This window comes from Scophthalmus maximus, chromosome 7 (assembly GCF_022379125.1).
Source record: "Scophthalmus maximus strain ysfricsl-2021 chromosome 7, ASM2237912v1, whole genome shotgun sequence".
NCBI classification, from domain to species: Eukaryota; Metazoa; Chordata; class Actinopteri; order Pleuronectiformes; family Scophthalmidae; genus Scophthalmus; species Scophthalmus maximus.
In genome coordinates this window covers 18,236,300-18,257,311 of record NC_061521.1, presented here as the reverse complement: position 1 = coordinate 18,257,311, position 21,012 = coordinate 18,236,300, and the positions used below count along the sequence as shown (strand labels likewise).

At 43.0% G+C, this 21,012-nt stretch overlaps 4 protein-coding genes across 6 annotated transcripts; 2 read left to right on the top strand and 2 right to left on the bottom strand.

Annotated features, from left to right (window-relative positions):
- Positions 1 to 247: 247 nt before the first annotated feature.
- unc45a (unc-45 myosin chaperone A) lies at positions 248 to 7,025 on the top strand. Its single transcript, XM_035642562.2, has 19 exons — positions 248 to 429; positions 518 to 710; positions 1,354 to 1,529; positions 1,627 to 1,716; positions 1,847 to 2,014; positions 2,334 to 2,502; positions 2,618 to 2,788; positions 3,066 to 3,237; positions 3,382 to 3,682; positions 3,766 to 3,860; positions 4,014 to 4,155; positions 4,284 to 4,424; positions 4,576 to 4,703; positions 4,783 to 4,849; positions 4,953 to 5,066; positions 5,149 to 5,264; positions 5,638 to 5,755; positions 5,847 to 6,002; positions 6,126 to 7,025. The coding sequence occupies exons 1-19, from the start codon at positions 406 to 408 to the stop codon at positions 6,411 to 6,413; spliced, it is 2,829 nt and encodes a 942-aa protein (XP_035498455.1). The 5' UTR covers positions 248 to 405; the 3' UTR covers positions 6,414 to 7,025.
- A 154-nt stretch (positions 7,026 to 7,179) lies between these two features.
- LOC118315343 (RCC1 domain-containing protein 1) lies at positions 7,180 to 10,584 on the top strand. Its single transcript, XM_035642563.2, has 8 exons — positions 7,180 to 7,484; positions 8,391 to 8,606; positions 8,711 to 8,876; positions 8,975 to 9,096; positions 9,184 to 9,291; positions 9,644 to 9,787; positions 9,880 to 9,909; positions 10,029 to 10,584. Exons 1-8 carry the CDS (start codon positions 7,283 to 7,285, stop codon positions 10,184 to 10,186), a joined length of 1,146 nt encoding a protein of 381 aa, XP_035498456.2. The 5' UTR covers positions 7,180 to 7,282; the 3' UTR covers positions 10,187 to 10,584.
- On the bottom strand, positions 10,342 to 12,238 carry LOC118315344 (calcium and integrin-binding protein 1-like). The gene is made up of 7 exons (XM_035642565.2): positions 12,022 to 12,238; positions 11,598 to 11,632; positions 11,394 to 11,493; positions 11,058 to 11,211; positions 10,846 to 10,964; positions 10,676 to 10,764; positions 10,342 to 10,581 (listed from the first exon to the last, which is right to left on the bottom strand). The coding sequence occupies exons 1-7, from the start codon at positions 12,070 to 12,072 to the stop codon at positions 10,560 to 10,562; spliced, it is 570 nt and encodes a 189-aa protein (XP_035498458.1). The 5' UTR covers positions 12,073 to 12,238; the 3' UTR covers positions 10,342 to 10,559.
- Positions 12,239 to 12,496: 258 nt separating this feature from the next.
- Positions 12,497 to 20,600, bottom strand: LOC118315340 (titin). Of its 3 annotated transcripts, none has more exons than XM_035642559.2 (4): positions 20,443 to 20,600; positions 19,858 to 19,972; positions 13,064 to 19,324; positions 12,497 to 12,859 (listed from the first exon to the last, which is right to left on the bottom strand). In XM_035642559.2, exons 1-4 carry the CDS (start codon positions 20,461 to 20,463, stop codon positions 12,825 to 12,827), a joined length of 6,432 nt encoding a protein of 2,143 aa, XP_035498452.2. In that variant the 5' UTR covers positions 20,464 to 20,600; the 3' UTR covers positions 12,497 to 12,824. The 3 variants fall into 3 exon arrangements, with proteins under 3 accessions (XP_035498452.2, XP_035498453.2, XP_035498454.1); XM_035642561.1 differs by lacking the exon at positions 12,497 to 12,859 and having other exon boundaries at positions 18,490 to 18,631; positions 18,727 to 19,324; XM_035642560.2 differs by lacking the exons at positions 19,858 to 19,972; positions 20,443 to 20,600 and having other exon boundaries at positions 13,064 to 18,631; positions 18,727 to 18,865.
- Positions 20,601 to 21,012: the final 412 nt, after the last annotated feature.

The following is a 21,012-nucleotide window of genomic DNA, read 5'->3' as shown; positions in this document are numbered from 1 at the left end:
TGAATGTTTTTAAATATTTGTTTCAGTGTAAGGGTGTTATGACTAAGGAGGCAGATTTCTCTGTATTATTAGATAATAGATTGCTGGCTGCTCTTTTAGTAGCCTGATTAAAGTCTCTCTGTCTGTGTGAGCTGACACAATGAAAATGTAACCAAATAAAGCAGAGACACAGAGAGAGATATGTCCTGCTGCTCTCTTCCTTTTATGGTAGTGGAACGTGAGGGGAAGGGGGCGGGGCTTGTGCGTGAACGTCCTCAACGTGCTCCGGACACCCGGAAGCGTCGCGAGAGGGTGTAACATGTTTGGTCTGAAGCTATCAAGTAGGTGTCTGTGACCAAGTGGCGGAACGTGAAGCTACACATTCTCCATCCTGAGTAGAGCTGTTGTGCGTGTAGCACCTCGACGATGAGTGCGACCGAAAAAGAAAAGGTAAGACAGCAACAGTTAGCCGCCTCGCCGTTTGTTAGCTTAGCAAGTTCTCTGTCGACCTGAGCGCAACTTCTTCCCTCCAACCCAGGAGCCCATCGCCCTGAAGGAGGAGGGGAACAGTCTGTTCAAGGCAGGGGACCTACACGGCGCCGTCTGCTGCTACACCAAAGCCCTGAAGCTGAGCCAAAGCCAAGCAGAGAGCGCGGTGCTGCACCGCAACCGCTCAGCATGCTACCTCAAACTGGAGGAGCACAGCAAGGCAGAGGCTGATGCCTCCAAAGGTGGGACACGACACTGGTCCTGCTGCTGCTGCTGGCATCGTAGAGTCCATCAGATGATAAAGCCTACTACCAATCTAGATAGTTTCACTGTGCCCTGCTAAGGTCTGGGCGGAAGCCCGGAGGATCCACTTGGTTTGTTGTGCTTTCAGTGCCAAAGAGTAGAACGTTGGAAAAGCAAGACACAAGGCAGCTGTTTGCAAATATGATACTCAGAGCTACTCGTGAAACAGTTATATTGACCAACACGCTGTACTGAATAGAGCAGAATAGAGTATGATATAATAGAAAACTTTATTCATCCCGCTCGGGGAAGTTCACTTGTCACAGCAGCACAGTATCACACAGGGTAGCAGAAATACAATTTAAAATACAGGAACAAACTGTGTTCAAAAGCTATGTACATACTGTATATACAGAGTGCAATAGTAATGTGCAGTGGGTTGAAAATAATAAATATTATTATTATCTGATCTTTGAATGAAGAAACTATGCACCACTACTATATGTGTGTAGTTAAAGGATGGTTTATCTTAGTAAACCTCTTGTAGTTGGTGCACAAACTGTCCCTTTTAACTGTCTGAAGGTGTATGGATGTACACAGTCACAGTCATATCGAATGTCATGTGTGCAACACCTTTTCCAGCTCTCGACAATGACCCCGGCGATGTGAAAGCCAGGTTCAGGAGAGCGCAGGCTTTTCAGAAACTCGGTCGGCTTGACCAGGCCTTCCTGGACGCCCAGAGATGTGCTCAGCTGGAGCCCAAAAACAAAGCCTTCCAGGATCTGCTCAGACAACTAGGAGCACAGATCCAGCAGACGGTGATATGTTTTTTAATAAAGGTTCATGGAGGTATTGGACATTGTTGTACACCAATGGAACGATTGATAATTATGGTCTTTTCTCCTTGTCCTGTAGTCGATACAACAAAATTCCACAGATGCACGTGTGCAGCAGATGTTTTCCCTCCTATTGGACGCCTCTGCAAAAGACTCCGATCGACAGAAGGTGAGAATGGCTCATAAGGCAGAGACCTGACGAATGTCAGTGGTTCTTTGATATTCCTGTCATTTATTTTCTTGACCCATCTATAAATCTGTATTGCACCAATATAAGGTGGTCTATTTATCATTTTCAGGCTGCTCAGAACCTGGTGGTGTTGTCTCGAGAAGAGGCCGGAGCTGAGCAGATCTTCCGAAACGAAGGAGTGAAGCTGATTCAGAAGCTTCTTCCGTCAAAGCAGGAGGAAGTGGTCCTTTCTGCTCTGAGGACTCTGGTCGGTTTATGCACAGGGCATCAGTCCAGAGTAAGTGTAATCATTTTGTTTTAAGATATTAATTGCATTTTTTTTTAACAGGCATATAAACCTGTATTTTATTTCTTAGGACACAGATAAAAAAAAGGATGTGTATCTTTAGTGATCTCCCTTTTGTACCTTTGTTCCTTTTAATATTGCTACAAGTCTTTTATTATTCACGGTTCGTCTGCGTGGGCCTAAGCAGATTTTGGTATATATATATATACACCCTGTATACCTGTCAGGAGATCATATCCCCGGTGTTAATAACACCCACTCAGATTCTTTGCCGTCGTTCTCGTGCTGACATCTATTGTTTAATTCCCAGACTATGGCTATAGTGAATGAGCTGGGAATGGAGCAGCTGTGCACAGTGATGGGATCAGGAGCCTCCACTGTGTCTCTGGCTGCCTGCCACTTGCTGCAGGTGATGTTTGAGGCTTTAACAGAGGGCATGAAAAGAGAGATCAGGGGGAAAGATGAAGCCATACTTCCTGGTGAGTTTGGACCTTTGGATCGTGTTTATATTAATTTTGTGTTTATTTTTTGTGTGTATCAGCTGTCTGTTTGTGTGCTTTCAGTGGTAATTTGATTTATGTGAATTTGACACAGAACCCTCCAAGGAGCTACGCTCAATGCTGAGGCATTTATTGGGAATGATTCCTGCGCTTGATGTGTCAGGACCAGGCAGAGACAGTGCCATCAACCTCCTGGTCAAACAAGTACCCCGCAAATCTTTGAAAAACCCAGACAACTCCCTCACGTTATGGGTGATAGACCAAGGTATGAAACACACATGCATGTGATTGAATAATTCTCTCACACTTATGATTTGATGGGCTACTATATGACTATAACACCTTTGTCAAAACATGCACTTTTCAGTTTTTCGGCATAGTTTCACTACTGTGAGAAGGAGTAGAAATCTGTATTCTACGTTTTCAAATGTCAAATGAAAATTTGCCCAATGGTATTAGCTATTCCAAGCCCTTGACATTCAGTCTCCAGTTTTATCTGGCACTGCTGCAGCTAGATTAATGATGTTCTTGTCCATCCACAGGACTGAAGAAGATCCTGGAGGTGGCTGGGACAGTCGCTGAGCTCTCAGACGGACCTCCCCTGACAGACAACTCCCTCATGAGCTGCTCTGTCTTGCTTAGCAAACTTTATGATGACCTAAACAGTGACAAGGAGAGGGAGAACTTCAACAAACTGTGTGAAGAATATGTTCAGTGAGTTGACCACTAAAGATTGTTAATTTATTCCAATGTGCCTGTTTTTTAGAAATAACGTAAACATGAAAAAACATCATTACCCAAAAAACAAGGAAAAAAATGCACTGTAAAATTATCCTAATCTCATATTCTTCTGGGTAGGCAGCATTTCAGCCGACCTGGCCTAGAATCCAAGTTGCGAGCCATTCAGACCGTATCAGTGCTCCTTCAAGGACCAAGCGAGGTGGGCAACAGAACAATGGAGATGTCAGGATTGATGGACGCAGTGATCTCCCTGTGTGCCTCAGAAGAAGTCATTCACCAGCAGGTAGCGGTCGAGGCTCTTATCCATGCTGCAGGCAAGGCAAAGAGAGCCTCGTTCATTACAGCCAACGGAGTGGCACTTCTGAAGGACCTCTACAAGAAGAGCGAGAATGACAGGATACGTGTGAGGGCCCTTGTGGTAAGTACTGCAGATAGTTGGGGAAAAAGAACAACGCTAACTAAATAGAAAAGGTTAACACTTTTCTGTGGCTTTTCACACAGGGTTTGTGCAAACTTGGATCAGCGGGGGGGACTGATTTCAGCATGAAGCAGTTTGCAGAGGGATCCACCTTGAAGCTCGCCAAGCAGTGCAGGAAGTACGTGTGGTTATGTTGAATTCTGAACCTGCGTCTAAACTAAGTGAAATGTGTAACGTGTGGTCAGCATTGTTGCATAGCATGACAAAAAGAGAGACAGTTGAGGAGTGGATTTCTTGGATTTGAAGCAAGCTGTTTCTCTTCCTCTGTTAGATGGCTGTGTAATGAGTCTCTGCCCCCGACCTCCCGCCGGTGGTCTGTAGAAGGCCTCGCCTACCTCACCTTTGATGCTGATGTGAAGGAGGACTTTGTGGAAGACAAGAGCGCTTTGCTGGCCATGTTTGAACTAGCAAAGGTTGGAGCGATGCTTTGTTTTTGATACTTGCGTCGCAGAAGGCGATTACAAAGTCCTGTCAGAAAAGGGTCCGAGTGGTTATAGTGATCAACTTGTGTTAACTTTGTGTTTCATGTGTGTTCCTACAGTCTGAGGATAAGACGGTGCTCTTTGCTGTGGGCTCCACATTGGTTAATTGCACCAACAGCTACGAGGTGGAGAAGCCGGATCCTCAGCTGTTGGAGCTGGCCAAATATGCCAAGCAGCATGTGCCCGAGGAGCACCCCAAGGTACCGCTTACATACACCTTTTTTATATCACACAATATTACTTAACTGCTGCACAGCAACTCTACTACCCCAACGTAATCCTGTTTCTTTAACTGTTCTTAAAAATGATGTGACATGCATACCTGAACCTGTCTGTATCTTCATGTGTTAGGATGCACCTTCCTATGTGGAGAAAAGGCTGGTGAAGCTGCTGGAGGCTGGTATAGTATCTGCATTGGTGTGTATGGTCAAACAGGAGAGTCCAGCCCTCACGGAAGCTTGCAAAGAGTGTATCGCCAGGTAGGAAATTAGCAGTGAGTCTTTTTATTACTCAACCTTCTCTCTGTAGATTCTCTCTTAATGCCATTTCTCGCGGCAGGGTGTTCTTGGCTTTGGTGGAAAGACAGGAAGACAGAGGCACAGTGGTGGCACACGGTGGAGGAAAGGTAGAGCCTTGCGATAAATACACTAAAGTTCAGCCTGTGCACTTACCTGAGTACCTTGCTTTCAGAGGTTAATACGATGCATGACTACTGTTTTCTTCGTCAGGCCCTGATCCCGCTGGCATCCGACAACACGGATGCAGGGAAAATCAAAGCAGCACAAGCCCTGGCAAAAATAACCATTACATCTAACCCAGAAATTGCCTTTCCGGGAGAAAGGGTAAGGAGAATCTGTCATCAGTCTCTTCAGTCAGAAGTGTAAAATGACCTCTAGTTAACCCTTCCCTCTTTTATGTTTGTAGATCTATGAGGTGGTGCGGCCGCTAGTCAGTCTTCTAAGTCTTGAATGCACCCTGCTGCAGAACTTTGAGGCACTCATGGCCCTCACCAACCTGGCCGGCATCAGCGACAGACTCAGGTTGGCCACTAGGGGGAAGTCTCTCCTAAGAATATGTGTTTAAAAAAAAAAAAACACTGTTAGAATGAGGGCATGAAAACAGCTTCTTTAAGTCCAGATTCATGTCTTTACAAGGAAATTTTAATTCTCTCAGGTCTTTGGATGCAGAAGACTTTTTATTTTAATGTATGCACATATTAATTAAATGTGACGATGGTAGACCTGCCTGGTGCTGCCATATTCTTTTTTAATTTTCCATGTATTAGCTCAAAACTTAACACTTTCTAGTCTTTAGTTTTGACTTTATTTTAGAATCTATCACCTATTCTGACATCACAAGTATATAATAGTTTCAAAGTATCTGTCTGTATTGATAAAGTATATTGTTTCACAGGCAAAAGCTCATCAAAGAAAAGGCTGTGCCGAAAGTTGAGGGCTATATGTTTGAGGAGCACGAACTGGTCCGAGCGTCTGCCACAGAGTGCATGTGTAATTTGGTTTTAAGCACAGAGGTAAGAGGCATACTTTTTTATCACAGATTATTTTGGCACAACTCTATTTAAAAGTTAAACGAACAACAATGGATGTTTGGTGTGTCCTCAGGTGCAGAAGCTGTACCTGGCCACAGGGAACGATCGCCTGAAGTTGCTTGTGCTCTACAGTGGGGAGGAGGATGAGCGGCTGCGGAAAGCCGCTGCTGGAACTCTGGCTATGCTGACCGCTGAGCAGCCCGAGCTCTGCGCCCGAATCCCCGAAACAGTAAGCACACCACTGCAGCAGCTTGCTGTCCCAACACCTCGAACAAGTCAGCACTGTCACATACTACAAAAGCGCATTTTTATATTCATGCAAACATGACTTCCTGTTGTCTTCTCTTCTCAGACAACCCACTGGCTTGAGATCGTACAGGCGCTGCTGCTCAGCGATATAGCCGACCTTCGTCATCGTGGAGTGGTCATCGTGCAGAACATGATGCAGGCTGAGAAGAGCCTGGCTGAGACACTCATCGAGAGCGAAGCTCTGGAGATCCTGTCTGTTCTGGCGAAGGGAGGAGAAGGCATTTCGGTGCCGATCTCAAAGATCGCTCAGAATTGTTTGGACGTGGCCGTGGAGTACGGCATCATCAGAAGCGGGGAAGGGAGGGAAAAGGGCAAAGGAACTGAACCCTGAAAACACAGCTGCTGTGTGTGGATGTGCCTCCCGGCAGTGTTAAAGACCTTCACAGGTTTCCAACTGTGTGGGACCTGTGAAGTCTTTTCACATTTGCAGGAAATCCATTTGTTTTTGGTCTTAACGGGTATACACTGATCCTGAAACGCACGTGTGTCTTAAATAAAATGGTCAAAAGCAATAAGTAATTTATTGAAAAAAAGGGTATTAAATAAAATACAATCAGATTCTAATGGGGCTTTTTTATTACACAGGACCTGTGACTGCTGTTCACATTACTTTCCGTAGGACTTTATCCATCTTCATAATATGTTCATTTCATGCACATCAAGCTATTGTGCATTATCAACTTAAAGAACAATAAGAATGTTATGTCAGGATGTCATACATTATTTTCTATAGATGATAATTTTTACCTGTGTGATTGTTATTCCACAAACATAATGTCTTTATTTCACATTTTTCACACTATTTTATTATTTTGTTGTAAACATGTTTGACCTATGAAGACCAAAACATTTCATTCCTATAATTCACCTAATTGTGTGCAGTGCAGTTCACTACATTCCCTGTACTTAAACTGTGTTTAATAAATAAATATCTGTAACAATATTGTCAACTCTTCCAAAGAATGGATGTAGCATGAGAGCTGTATTTATTTAAGAGTTCATGCATAGACTATATATATAAATTATAATGTATTTTATTTCGAATCAGTGAGTTTACGTCTTGCGTTCTTGTGGGAGCGCATGCGCAGTGTGCATTCCGGCGCTGCGTTGCACGTGTTGCAATCTCGCGGACAACTGCGTCGGGCGGCTCAGTCAGCGGCGTGTCCGTGAGAAGCCCGACAGGGGCAACGAGTTTTTCCGATGCGGTGGTTCGGATTTGGCTTTAACGCATTCGGACAGATTCACGTCCGCGGGAGAGCTACTTCCGCAGCGAGCGGCGACGTCGCAGCGGAAGTCAAAGTGATCGGTCCGACAGAGGTCACAGGTCACGAGGGGAGCCGCCGCTTGAAGACCTGTCGCATCAAAGCGAGCTGGAGTCGAAGAGCGTCTTTGCACTTGAATGGTGAGTCTGCGACTCGGAGAGCGGGTCCCTCCCTGCTCCGGACAATTGATATTAGAACACAAAGGGAAGGCGGTCTATAACACCACACTCCTAATATAGGCATTATCTCACGAGGGGGTCAATTTATTCACTCACTTCATACATGTGTGCCGGGCCGGTCTCTTAAATCTGTGAATGGAGCGATGTTGGTTATTATTGCCGTTGAGCCCCATAAAAATTGAACAACAGAGATCAGAGTGGCAACATCCATTGCAGAGAGCCGGCCTGCTTAGGGCCCCTGTAGCCTCTGAGGGGCCCCGAGAGTAATTGAAATATCCCACAAGAAAGCTTAAAATGTTTTTCCTGATATATCATATTTGGCCAATTGTTATCATACAGAACGCAATATTATGTGCATGGGTTGACTACCTAACACTACTGGCTTAATCAGTTCCCAGTACCTCTTTCAGAACAACAAGGCTGCAACTACTAAAATTCATAATAAAGAGAATAATAATAATAGTAACAATAGTAATAATACTATATAGGATAAGAGTAGATTTACAGTAGGTGTGTGAATGATCAAGCTTTCACAATAGTCAATATTATTGGTGGTGCAGAGGCAGTGGCGGGACTCAAATTAAACTCTTCTTAGGGTTCTTACAGCTTGGGACCGGGCCTGATCCATTGTGTCTTTTAAATTGCTTCTTATAAAAGTTTTTGATTGCAAAGCTTTTATGTATGTATGATATACATTGTGTGTTATTTTTGAGCGTAACTTCCTTACATTCTCGCGCTGTTCTGTAATTTCCTTTTTCCAAAATTTCTGTTAATCACTTTGTAACTTTGTAAAGAAAAGTGCTATATGAATGAAGTTTATTATCATTATTATTTTATAACTTGTGTCATCATTTTGTTCTCTGTTAGGAGACAGCTGTGTGTGCCTGGCAGGTTTCGGAGCAGCCACCTCCGATGAGTCCTGTGGTGTTTCGGTGGTAGTAAGTCGCGGCTGTACTGATGCGTCTATCGGTGAACTGCACCTGACCCTCGTCTTCCCTGACAGGATCGAGTCCTGGGACCTCCAGAAGAAAGAGGAGACTCCATCATGGAGCATGGAACTAGAACCCCAGTCAGAGAGCTCTGGTGTGTGTCATTTAATATCTCATACAGCTGAAAGACATCATAAGTATGTTGCATGTCATGTCCGAGGCTTTAACAGTATACTTCTTGTTGCTTTCTTACTTCAGGACCCCCTCTGAAACTCCCATTGGTCCCTGGGGGTTACATAGCGACAAAGCCTCCCTTCTACCGCTCCTTATCACCGCACCTGAAAGCCAAGAGTCTGGCCCTGGGAGCGGAGCATGCCATCCTTCTCTGTGCCACAGGAGCTGTGTACACATGGGGACTGGGAAGGTAGAAACCTAAAACCGACACTCAGTCTTAATTGAGAATTGCAATTGCACCCAACTGCACATCTTGATCGTTAATGCATGTCTGTGTTTATTTGAAAGCCACGGTCAGTTGGGACACGGAGGCCTCACCTCTGAGGAGGAGCCCAGGGCAGTGGAGGCACTCTGTGGGATGACCATGAGCTCTGTCGCTACAGGAGGATGGCACTCGGTGTGCATTAGTGGTAAATGGCATGCGAAGATGTTAAATAGACATTAAAACAGTTAAACTTGGGAGAAGAAAAAAACCTCAAATGACCTTTTCTTCACAGATGGGGGTGACCTCTATGTGTGGGGCTGGAATGAGAGTGGCCAGCTTGGACTTCCATCCCGAGGTCTGAGGAAAGCGCTGCAGCAGCAAAGTAGCCAACAAGCAGCAGGTACTTCTGCCTCCGTAAGGAATGTGCACTGTTTGAGAAATAAAGGGACAAAACACAATCCCTCTTAAAGTTCTTCTTGCCTGGAGTGACATCAATCCAAAGATTTTTGTGCGATCTGCTGAGGCGTGTTTAACACCAAATTGTACTGGGGTGAGCTATAGCTGATATCTTAAACCCCAACAGACTATGAAATGTGTGTAGCATGCCAGGTATGGGAAAGGCTTTCGGGTTTATGGATGAACCACCCCTATGACTCTAGTATAATATCATGTACAGTGCTTTGCTTGTGGTAGTCACTTGAGAGTAACACGATCAGTAGTAAAAGCTAATTTACATTGACTGTATTGAACAGGAGCAGCCTGCCAAGTTGCCGACTCATCTCCTGGTGAAGAGGTGTTCATATCGATCCAGGCATTCCCGGCTCTGCTGGATGTCGCTCCGTCGTGTGAAATCAGGACAGTTAGCTGTGGCTCCCGACACACAGCTGCTGTGACAAGTAAGGACTCTATCTTGTCAAGTGGTCGTATAATATAGATTTCTTGACAATCCATGCTCTTATCATATTAATCTCATATTTTCTCATTTCAGCCACAGGTGATCTCTACACCTGGGGCTGGGGTAAGTTTGAATTTGAAAGATGGCACCTAACTACAATTTACACACTCTTTACATGTTTAACATTCTCATTTAACATGTGTAACCTTCACTGACCATCTTTGCTTCTATTACCATTTCAGGTGAATATGGCCAACTTGGACACCAGACGTTAATCAGTTCAGATGAGCCCAAGTGTGTGGAATTCTTCAGGGAGCAGCAATTGCATGTAGTTGATGTGACGTGCGGGATGTGGAACACTTTCGCTGCTGTCATCGCAGAGGAAGCAGCTAGCTCTTGAAAGAAACAATATAAATCCCCCTGACAAACGTGGACATTGGACTTTGGACAACATATCAGGAAGTGTAAGAAAAACATGAGTTTAAATTAAATATATTTTGTGATATAATACATGTCATTTGTTTGTATGTCTGTGTAAAAAGAATGGTAATTCAGTACATTTTGTAAATATTTTTTTATTTTCTTTACAGATTTCTTTTTAAAAAACCATAGGGATTTTAAATTTGAAAAATATCACATAAAAACTGTTAAGGCAATGAGATCCAGAGGTAAATATAATTTAAGGCAAATATCAAAAATTGCTATAGTCGAAAATGAAAGACCATAATATGAGAAATAAAGGGTAATGCATTTCCACAGCCCCCTAGAGGTCTTCACAGCACGATCTTGAAAGAACTGTGGAGAAATTAAATTACATTAAGTTGCAGTTAAAGGGAACAAAATTGTGTTGAGTGAAATACATTAAGATTATAATCGGATTTTGACTAACCTGACAAAATCTGGTGATCTTGAAATGACATGCTGAAACTCGGAGAGGTTCACTGTTCCATCCTTGTCAATGTCAGACTCTTCCAGAATCTAAAAAGGGAAAAACTGTGTCCACTGTCTTATCCATCTTAAATGCCTTTAAAATAAGAGGAGAAGCATCAGTGAACTCACATTGTTGATGAGCTGTCGCATTTCCTCTGCAGTGAGTCTTGTGTCATCAGTCTCCCCGGTCAGACAGTTCACCAGCTTCTCCAGATCGCCACAATCAAGGGTTCCATCATCGTCAAAGTCTTGGGGGGGGGGGGGGGGGATTAATATGCTCATTACAAAGATCAACATATGTTGTTAATAACCAGCTCCATATTTTTAATCAACTTATTTACCAAATATACGAAACGCATAGTGGGATTTGATTTCCAGAGTAGCAGAGTCACTGAAGGCACTCAGAAGATCGAGAAAGTCCTCAAATGTGAGGCTGCCGTCTTTCTGTTCCGACGTTGAGAACACATTGCAGATCCTTTTCCTGAAAGGGTTGGACTGGGACAGGAGCAAGTACAAGGGTTACTACTGTTGTTTATCAGTACTTGAAGCACTTCTTCCAGAACACAAGGAACAAAGGACAATCCCAAGCTAGACAGTGACAACAAGCACCACGCTGTGTCCACATACCAGCACATCTCCTCTGTTTAACCCTTGAATGTTGTTTTGGTTTTTTATACCTTGAGTTCCTGCAAAGTGAGAATCCTCTCCATTGGCACTCTGGCATTCGGAAGGTCTTTCTCATCTTTAGTGAGCAGTTCGGTGAATCTCTTGTGAGCACTGAAGAGGACAAAGGAAAGCGAATACTTAACTGCACATCAACAAAAAACTGTTTGTTTTATTTGGTAATATGGTTGTAATGTAGCATGCAGCGGATCACTCACAGAAGAATTTCTTGTTTTGTCAAGAATGTCAGCTCCTGGGAGGAACAGTAAACGAGTATAATAGTTTTTTAGCCATCACTTTAATACTTTTATGAGTTTGATTTCCTATGATACACCCCTGGTCCTACTAACTTGACATTAGCAACAACACCAGCTTCCGCTGTCTCGATCAGCGTGATGACAGGCGACATCGACGCTTCAATTTATAATTTATGTTTTTCTAATTTACATGAAATACGGAAGACCACAAATAAATCCCCCCGTTCGAATCCGGTGACAAGACTTCAATAGTTGTCTTTAATCCTAACACGTTAGGCTAAGATGAAAGAATGCGTGGAGAAAAAAAGCCCTTAACTTTAGCCACTCCGGTAAACGTCGTCAACAATATAATGTCTGTTTAGAGCGACTCTACTTTGTCACTTACTTGATATTCTGAGAGCAAATCCTTCCCGAGTTGACTCGCCGTAGTTCCCATGTTGACGTCTCCCACTGGGCGATGAACTTTTTTTCCCAAACTACTATTAAACTTGTTGCGTTTGCATCGCTTACTTCCGGTTTCTTTGCTCGCGCACTCCGTTTCCTGTGTTCAGCTCAGCTACGTAACGGTTGCCACGGTGACGCACTTGTACACAACAGCTGCCGCCGACAAGTGACGTAGTAAAAAGGCGTCAGCTAAATGAATGTAGTGAATGTATGTAATGTAGTTTACTCATGTCGTGTGCTCTGAGGCGTAAACTAACGAGTCACCTTTATTGTCTTTACTGTAACAAAGCCATTTCATTTATTGACGTATATTGATATATTTTTCAACTAAGTAATTAAAAAAACCGATTTACCCTCTCTTATCCTCTCTATTTTTGGAGAATTATTTTTTCATAAAAAAATCAAAAGGAAAACTATTACATTATTAAATCATCTTTATTTTATTTGCATTTTTTAAAATCACAAATAGGGTGTTTTTTTTATTTGCACCAGAAACAAACAGTTATATTCCGTGCATCATCGGTCATTCATTACTTCTTTCTGGTATACAAATATTAAAAACAAACATTACAATCATGACTACAAAACAATCTTTTGAATATTTGTTAATTCATAAAGTATTCCCTATCTGATTAAACTTTGGGAATACGAGAAAATGAATGAATGTTATTTAAATGAGATATAGACGAGGATCTTGACAGGGAGATTGGAAGATGACCAACTCAGCCCCAGGATAGAGACAAGCTAAGCTCCTGGATTTGTCTCCCAATCTGTTGTATCTGAAATAGTAAAACAAATTACTCTTCATACAGTACAACATTGTGCAAATAGATTAGAGTAAGTGCATGATATATCTGCATATATCTTCATCTGTTACATTTGACTGAATTCAGGCAATAATCCAAACACAGCATAACCAGCATAGTTTTTCATTCCTAATAAATACAACACTCGTATTTGTGTTAATTCTTCTGAGATCATACCTGTCATTTTTGTTCCCTCCTTGGTCTCAGCTGGAACACCAATCCCATACTCATTTTCCCCAGTGACTCTGAAGAAGTAGATTCCTCCCTCCTCTAGGTCAGACACTTTATAGGACAGTCGGCGACACTTGTCTGTGAGTCTTGTCCACCCTTTTCTGCTGATGTCCCGTATGTCCACATGGTAGTTATTGACAGCAGCCCCTCCCTCATTCTCAGGAATGTCCCAGGTTACAGTGGCAGAGTTTTTGGTCACATCCTTAACTAATATATGAGTTGGTGGACCAGGGGAATCCAAAACCCTCACATTCAGGGCCAAAGAGGCAGATCCAGCAACATTTTGCAGTTTGACTATGTATTTGCCAGAGTCGTCACGTGTTGCCCGTTCCACTGTGACAGAGGTGAAGGAGTTGGTGGTGTTGATGAGTCCTCTGACTGTAAGATCTACATCTGCTTTGTCCCATGACACAATGGGAGCAGGTTTGCCTGTGAAAGGCACAGTCAAAGTGAAGGAGCTGCCATCTCTTACAAGTAGGGTCTTCCTCATCTCATTGCTAATATCAAACCTTGGCTCCTCCTCTCTCTCAGTGGCTACTTGAGGATCTGATTCAGGACTTGGCTCACTGAGGCCAATCTTATTTATGGATCTGACGATAAAAACATATTCTGTTCCTGATGTGAGTCCAGTTATCATAAATTCTGTTCTATCTGTGTTGTGCACACCCACAGCCCAGTCTTCTTCTGTTGATTTTCTGAATTCAACTTTATACCCTGTAACAGCTGCTCCACCATCAAACAATGGCTTGTTCCATGATAGAGTGATTGAGGTCCTGGATGAGTCAACAATGATGGGTTTTGCTGGAGGAGAAGGTAGAAACTTTGGATCATCTGCCAGGGTTAGCAGGGATGGAAGACTGGGTTCACTTAATCCTGCAGTATTCTCAGCAAAGACTCTGAATTCATACTCACATCCCTCGTGCAGACCAGAGGCTTTGACTCTTAAGTCATAGACTGGCTTTTTATTGACTCTTACCCAGCGAACACCCTGCTTTTCCCTCTTCTCAATGATGTAACCACTGATGCGACTACCGCCATCAGAGGTGGGTCTCTTCCAGCAGATGGTCATAGCCTCGCTGGTTGTACTTGTGACCTCAACGTCCATCGGAGCAGATGGGATAGTAAAGGGATCCATGGCCCTGGTGGGCTCACTTTCAAGAGTCTCACCCTCCCCATATTTGTTCACTGCCCTCACTCGAAAAAGGTATTCATTTCCTTTGAGAAGCTTGGTAATCTTACAAGTAGTTGCCATCATGTCACCGTACATAAGAGTCCAGGCTACACGGCTGGTCTCACACTTCTCAACAATGTAGTGGATGATCTCTGCACCACCAGTCTCATGAGGGGGTCCCCATGACAGAGTGCATTTCTCTGCTGAGAGTCCAGACACTTCCAGAGGTCCAGCAGGTGGGCCTGGCTTGTCCAGGACCTTGCACGTGATAACTTTAGATGTGGTACCACCTGTATTCTGTAGGGTCAAAGTATACTGTCCAGAGTCTTTCCTGACACCTTCTCTGATAAGTAGAGATGTTTTTGTTTTTGTTGCAGTTATCTCAATCCTTCCCTTGGTTCCAATATTTCTACCATTCTTCAACCAAAACACTGTAGGGTTTGGGCGACCGGAGATGGCAGCATCTATTCTTAGGAGGTCTCCTGCTTTGACAATCACCACCTGTCTAAGTTTGTCATCCAATATAATTTTGGGTGGCTCTACATCATGCTCTACAGTAACTGGCCCAGTGGTTTCAGAGGGTGCACTGAATAGTTCCGCTGAATTCTTTGCAATCACACGGAAATCATATTGTTCACTTTCAGTGAGGCCAGTCACTTCCAAGAAGGTGTCCAGTAAGTTGGTGAAGTTGCACTTAAGCCAGCAACTATTTGGCAGCTCTTTACGCTCAACAATGTAAGCAGTTATTTTAGCTCCACCATCATATTCTGGTTTATCCCATGAGAGAGAAACTGAGCTGTTAGTTATATTGGTGATCATGAGGTTGCGTGGGGGGTCGCACTGGTCTCTTGCTGCAACAGGATCAGATGCCGTACTACAGGGTCCAACACCTGCCATATTCTCAGCACAGACTCTGAACTCATACATCAGGCCCTCTTCAACACTTGTTACCTTGAACTGTTTCTCATTCACCAGGCTTTTGTTTAACTTTGTCCACAGAATACTGCTTTGATCTTTGCATTCAATATGATACCCCATGATTGGGCTGCCACCATCACTATCTGGTTTGTCCCAAGCAATGACCATTACAGACTTTGAGGCCTGCACAACATGGAGGTTGATTGGTAGACCAGGGGGCTTGAAGGGATACTGGGCAACAACAGGTTCAGTTTCAGCAAACTGGCTCTTGCCATAGCGATTCTCCGCAGCAACACAAAACTGATATTCAGTACCCTGTGTCAGACGGGAAATTTTGATTGATGTTCTTGCAACTGTAGCTGACACAGTCTGCCATATTGTATTACCCATATCTCTCTTCTTAACAACATAATTATTGATTTGAGTTCCACCTGTATAAAGTGGGGGCTGCCATGACAAACAAACAAAGTCAGCGCTCATTTCATCCACACTGAGGCCACTGGGTGGTCCTGGTCTTTCAAAAACATTGACAAAAATTTCAGTAGATGTGCTTCCAGCAGAGTTGGACAGAGTCAACTCATACACACCCACATCTATCTTGGTTGTATCTTTGATAAGGATGTGAGATGATGTGTCAGATGTGTGAACATTTATCCTGCTTGTCTCCTTCAATATGTTGCCATCTTTTTTCCAGGCTACTGTTGGTTTCGGCTCACCCTTGAATGGAACATCGATCCTTAAATCATTCCCTGCCTTCACACTGAATGTATTGGACAGCAAATTAATAATGGGCTCAGCACTAGTATCCTTTACAGTAACAGGTGCCAACAAGCACTTTGGTTCACTCTTTCCCTTTTCATTCAAAGCACTCACTCTAAAGAAGTATTCCTTTCCTTTTGCCAGCCCATTAATAGTCACCTGCAGTGCTTTACTTTCGGAACATATTGTCCATGTGTCATCTCCCTTAGCTTGCATTTCTACGATATAACATGTGATTTTGCTTCCTCCATCCTGGTCAGGTTTCTCCCAAGAGAGTCTCACACTATTGCAAGTGACATCACTGATTGCAATTTTGCCAGGAGGCAAAGGGGCCTCAGATACTTTGACAGCCTCCGTGGTCTCTGCTGGCAGTCCAGCTCCAAATTCGTTCACAGCCAGGACACGGAAATAATAAAAGAAACCTTCCTGGAGATTGTCAATCTTGTATGAATTTCTTACACAGCTGCTAGAGACACTTGTGAAGGCCTTTCTTGCCTCCTCTCGCTTCTCTATGATGTAGTGCGAAATCTTTGCTCCTCCATCAATGAGAGGTGCCTCCCAGGAGATGGACACAGAGTCTCTCTTTACATCTTTCACCTCTAGGTTTGTTGGTACACTGGGAGAGTCCAATACTTTGACATTAATGAATGCTGATTTAGAGCCACTGCAGTTCTCAGCTATCAACACATACTTTCCTGTGTCATTTCTATTGACATTCTCAATCATTAGCACTGTGTTTGTGCTTGTTACCTCAATTTGGGCACGCTCACTGAGAGTTCCACCTTCCTTTGACCATTTAACCTCGGGTTCTGGCCTTCCTTTGATGGTGACAAAGAGACGTAATGTGGAACAGGCTCGAACGTTCACAATCTTCCTCAAGGTGGCGTCCAGCTCAATCTCAGGTGCCTCCAATTTTTCAGCTGCTTTCACTGACCCAGGTAGATCCACATGCTCTCCAACACCAGCAGCATTCATTGCACGAATTCGAAAATTATACTCTGCATTTTCTCTTAGTCTCTTCACAGTGTAGTTTGTTTCCTCTACACCTGTGCTTGGTGTGCATTTAATCCACTCATGCTCTACTCTTTCTTTCATCTCAACTACAAATCCACTGATGCCTGCACCGCCATCGTAGATGGGCTTTGACCAGGTCAGAGACACGGTAGTACTGGAATAGTCTGTAACTTTAGGGTTGGTAGGGGGACCAGGTGGGTAAGTAGCTTCACAGACTTTTATATACTCACTTGGCTCACTGGGTGCACCCACACCAGCAGAATTTTCTGCCAATACTCTAAACTGATAGTTATGTCCCTCGGTGAGCCCTGTGCAACGGAAACGGAAATCAGTCAGTCTTCTCTTGTTGCATTTGGACCACCTGACACCTTCTTTGTCACGTTTCTCCAAGATGTAGCCATCAATCTCTGAGCCTCCATCACTCTCTGGCCTTTCCCATGTTAGTGCTATAGAGTCACCAGTCACCCCACTGACAGTAGGAGTAGAAGGTGCACTAGGTGTCGTAAAGGGGTTTTGTGCAATGAAGGGGTCTGATTCCAAAAATTCCCCTACACCAAATTTATTCACTGCAGCAATTCTGAAAATATATTCTTTACCAGGCACCAGTTTTGTCATTTTGTAACTGACAGCTTCAACAAGGGCATCAACCTCTGTCCATGTAACACGACTGGTCTCCCTTTTTTCAATGATATAGTGGGAAACACAGGCACCACCATCATTTAAAGGGAGGTTCCAGTGAAGATTACACTTATCTGCAGTTACAGCCTTCACCTTCAAATGTCCATCAGGGGGACCAGGTCTATCCAGGACCTTCACATTAACTGGCAGTGATGTAGTTCCACCAATGTTGATAAGGCGCAATATAAACTGGCCCCCATCAACTCGTGTACAGTCCCTGACAGTAAGCGTTGTGTGAGTGAGGGTATTTCTGACCTCCATTCTCGGTGTAGCTTTGTCAATTTCTTTTCTGTCCTTAAGCCAAATTACTTCAGGAAGGGGCTTCCCAAAATAATCAGCATCAATAATGAATGTTTCTCCAGCCTGAACTACAGTAGTACTCTTAAATTTAGGATCAATGAATGCTGTGGGTGCTTCAATAACATCCTGAGCAATGATGGTTACAACTTCCGAAGGTGTGCTCCAAACACCAGCACCATTCTTAGCAGTTACTCTAAACTCATAACCTTGGCCTCCTGTCAGACCTGTGACTGTAAACTGATTCTCAATAACATTAGTGAAGTTTGCCTTCATCCATCTGCCATCTGGGAGATCCTTCTTTTCAACAACATAGCCTGTAATGGTGCTTCCACCATCATACCTGGGTTTTTCCCATTGAAGTGTTATGTTCTCTCTAGTAATGACAACAGCTTCAGGCTTACCAGGTGGATCACAAGGGTCTCTCGCCACATTGCATTCAGATATCTTGCTAGATGAGCCGAGTCCAGCAACATTTTCAGCAAAGACTCTGAATTCATACTCAATGCCTTCCTCTAGTCCACTTGTTTTGAAGCGAGCATCAGGTATAACAAACTTGTTCAACTTGGTCCATAAAATGCTGTTCTTCTCTTTGCGTTCAAGGTGATAGCCAATGATGGGACTGCCTCCATCTTTGGCTGGAGGCTGCCATTCAACAACCATGCTGTATCTTGTTACTGTAGACACAAAGGGAGTTCCAGGAGCAGTGGGCACACTAAATGGATATTGTGCAATTACAATAGGAGAAGTAATTGCAGTGCTCTTTCCATACCTATTTTCTGCAAACACTCTGAACTGGTATTCATTTCCTGTCTTCAGCTTGGTGACTTTGATTGTAGTTCTTACTGTCGTTGCAGACACAGTCTGCCACTCTGTACTTGTAGTTTCACGTTTCTCCACTATGTAGTTGTCTAGCTGACAGCCTCCTGTGTATTCAGGTGGCTCCCAAGAGATGGTAGCATAGTCAGAACTGACTTCATCAATCCTCACAGGCCCTGTGGGTGGGTCTGGCTTTTCAAGAACAACCACAGTGATTTCTCCTGTAAATTTTCCAGCACTGTTGCTTGCTGTGACTGAGTATTGGCATGAGTGCTCCCTGGTAGCATGTCTTATATGAAGAACTGTTAATGAGGGTGTTGCTGAAACCTCCAGTCTTGATGTTTCTTTAACTGCATTACCATTTATATTCCATTCAATCTTTGGTGCTGGTTTCCCAGCCACTGGGATCTCTACTTTCAGATCTTCACCACTCTTGACAGTGAATGTGCTTAAACTTATCTGGAGTGTAGGTTTAATAGCATTTTCCTTATCTGCGATAGGGCCAGGTGGGACCCTGGGGTTGTGTTCTCTGTTCTCTGTGTCAGACGGACCTGGTGTGAAGATCAAATAAGAATTAAATTATTATTATTAATTAGGATTCATATTGTTCTTGAAGCTAAAACAATATAAATGACTTTTGAAATCATTTGAATTGAGTAAACACATCGATCGGTTGATTTAATCCATACCAAAATGTGGATAAATAATTGAACTTCACAGAAAAATGGCTATTATGAAAAAATAAACAGTATATAACAAGACATATCTGAGGACATTTTAAAATATGGTTTTGACACCATTAAAAAACATCATAAAACTACTGTACCATTTGTATTACGTTTAATATTGGCCTACCTGGGCCTGAAAAATTTGTTCTAAACCTTTGATAATAATATAGGTCACAAAATAATCCAAGCCTGATGGTCTAAATACAAACCACTCAGAGCTTCCAACTGCATCTCACACTTTTACAGTCCAATCCTGTCTGTTTAATATAATAGAAATATTACCATGCTTCATTTACATTTAAAGCAAAGCATGTCTATAAAAGGCAACAAAGTGAAAGGATGATTGCATGACATACCTTGGACAATGGGTGTGGAGGGTGACTGGGAGGCCACAGCTGTGATCTCTGTATTAGTGTCCGGTGTCAACTTTATATTTAGAGTGTGAGCTTTATCTTCTGTTTTCTTTCCCATCTACAAAAGAAAATGACACAAAACAGAGAATGTTGAAATGAAAAATGTGCAAACACAAACAGGTTTCTTTTCATTTGGTTGTTTTTACTTTTAGGACCACATTATAAAAAAAATGGCTTTGCATATTTCATCATAGTGGGATTCTGACAAAATTAACATTTGTGTTTTAAACAAGCTAGCATGTGGGCTATGTTTCTGAAGTTAGTGTTATGTGTTGGTAACAGAAACTCTTGATGGTGTTAAAAATAACTACAGGCATGGCGAGGCAGACTGCCATCTGTTCACATAAGAATCTATTATTATCTAACTTTTAGACCTCTAATACTGTTTAAATCGTTTCACTTAAGTAAGAAACATAATAAGGAAAACTAATCACAACAACAAATAATTCAGAGGTGTCCTCAACGCTCAGTTCTGTTTCAATAAGATTTCCCCTGTAAGCATTACAATTTCAAACACAGTATACTTACCTCATTATTGCTTGCTTCCATCTTTTCCCACTTGTCCTTAACAATGTGTAAGATATATAATGTGATTTAAAATCCAACTCTCTCAGTTTCAATGCATCAGCTGTGGTGATCCCAGAAAATCTACACAGCTCTGCCAATCACTGCCTGCTTTATCTCCAAAAGCATGCAGTGGCTAAAATAACCATGATGCCTGATTGGCCAACTGTTCATGCTCTTAAACTAGGCCTGCGACTGGCAGCTTGGAAAAACTGGAAAGTTGCTCAGCAGTTAAATATTGTACACATACTCTTACCGGGGTTTACCGTATGACTTACATTTGTGTTATGTGGGGGGTGGATGAATTATGTGTGCACACATTTAAAGTGAACAAGAGCCTTCCTGTAAGCAAATGGTCAGCAATTACAATAATAGGGGTCGGTTAAGGCTACAGAATACTGAACATGTATGATACTCTTCTGCTAACTTTCAGCACATTATACATTGTGAGAAAGCCCGGGGTCTAGTAAGAACCACAATAAGGCAGGAAAAACGGATACATTGGAAAAGTTTTGTAAAACAATTGGGAACACG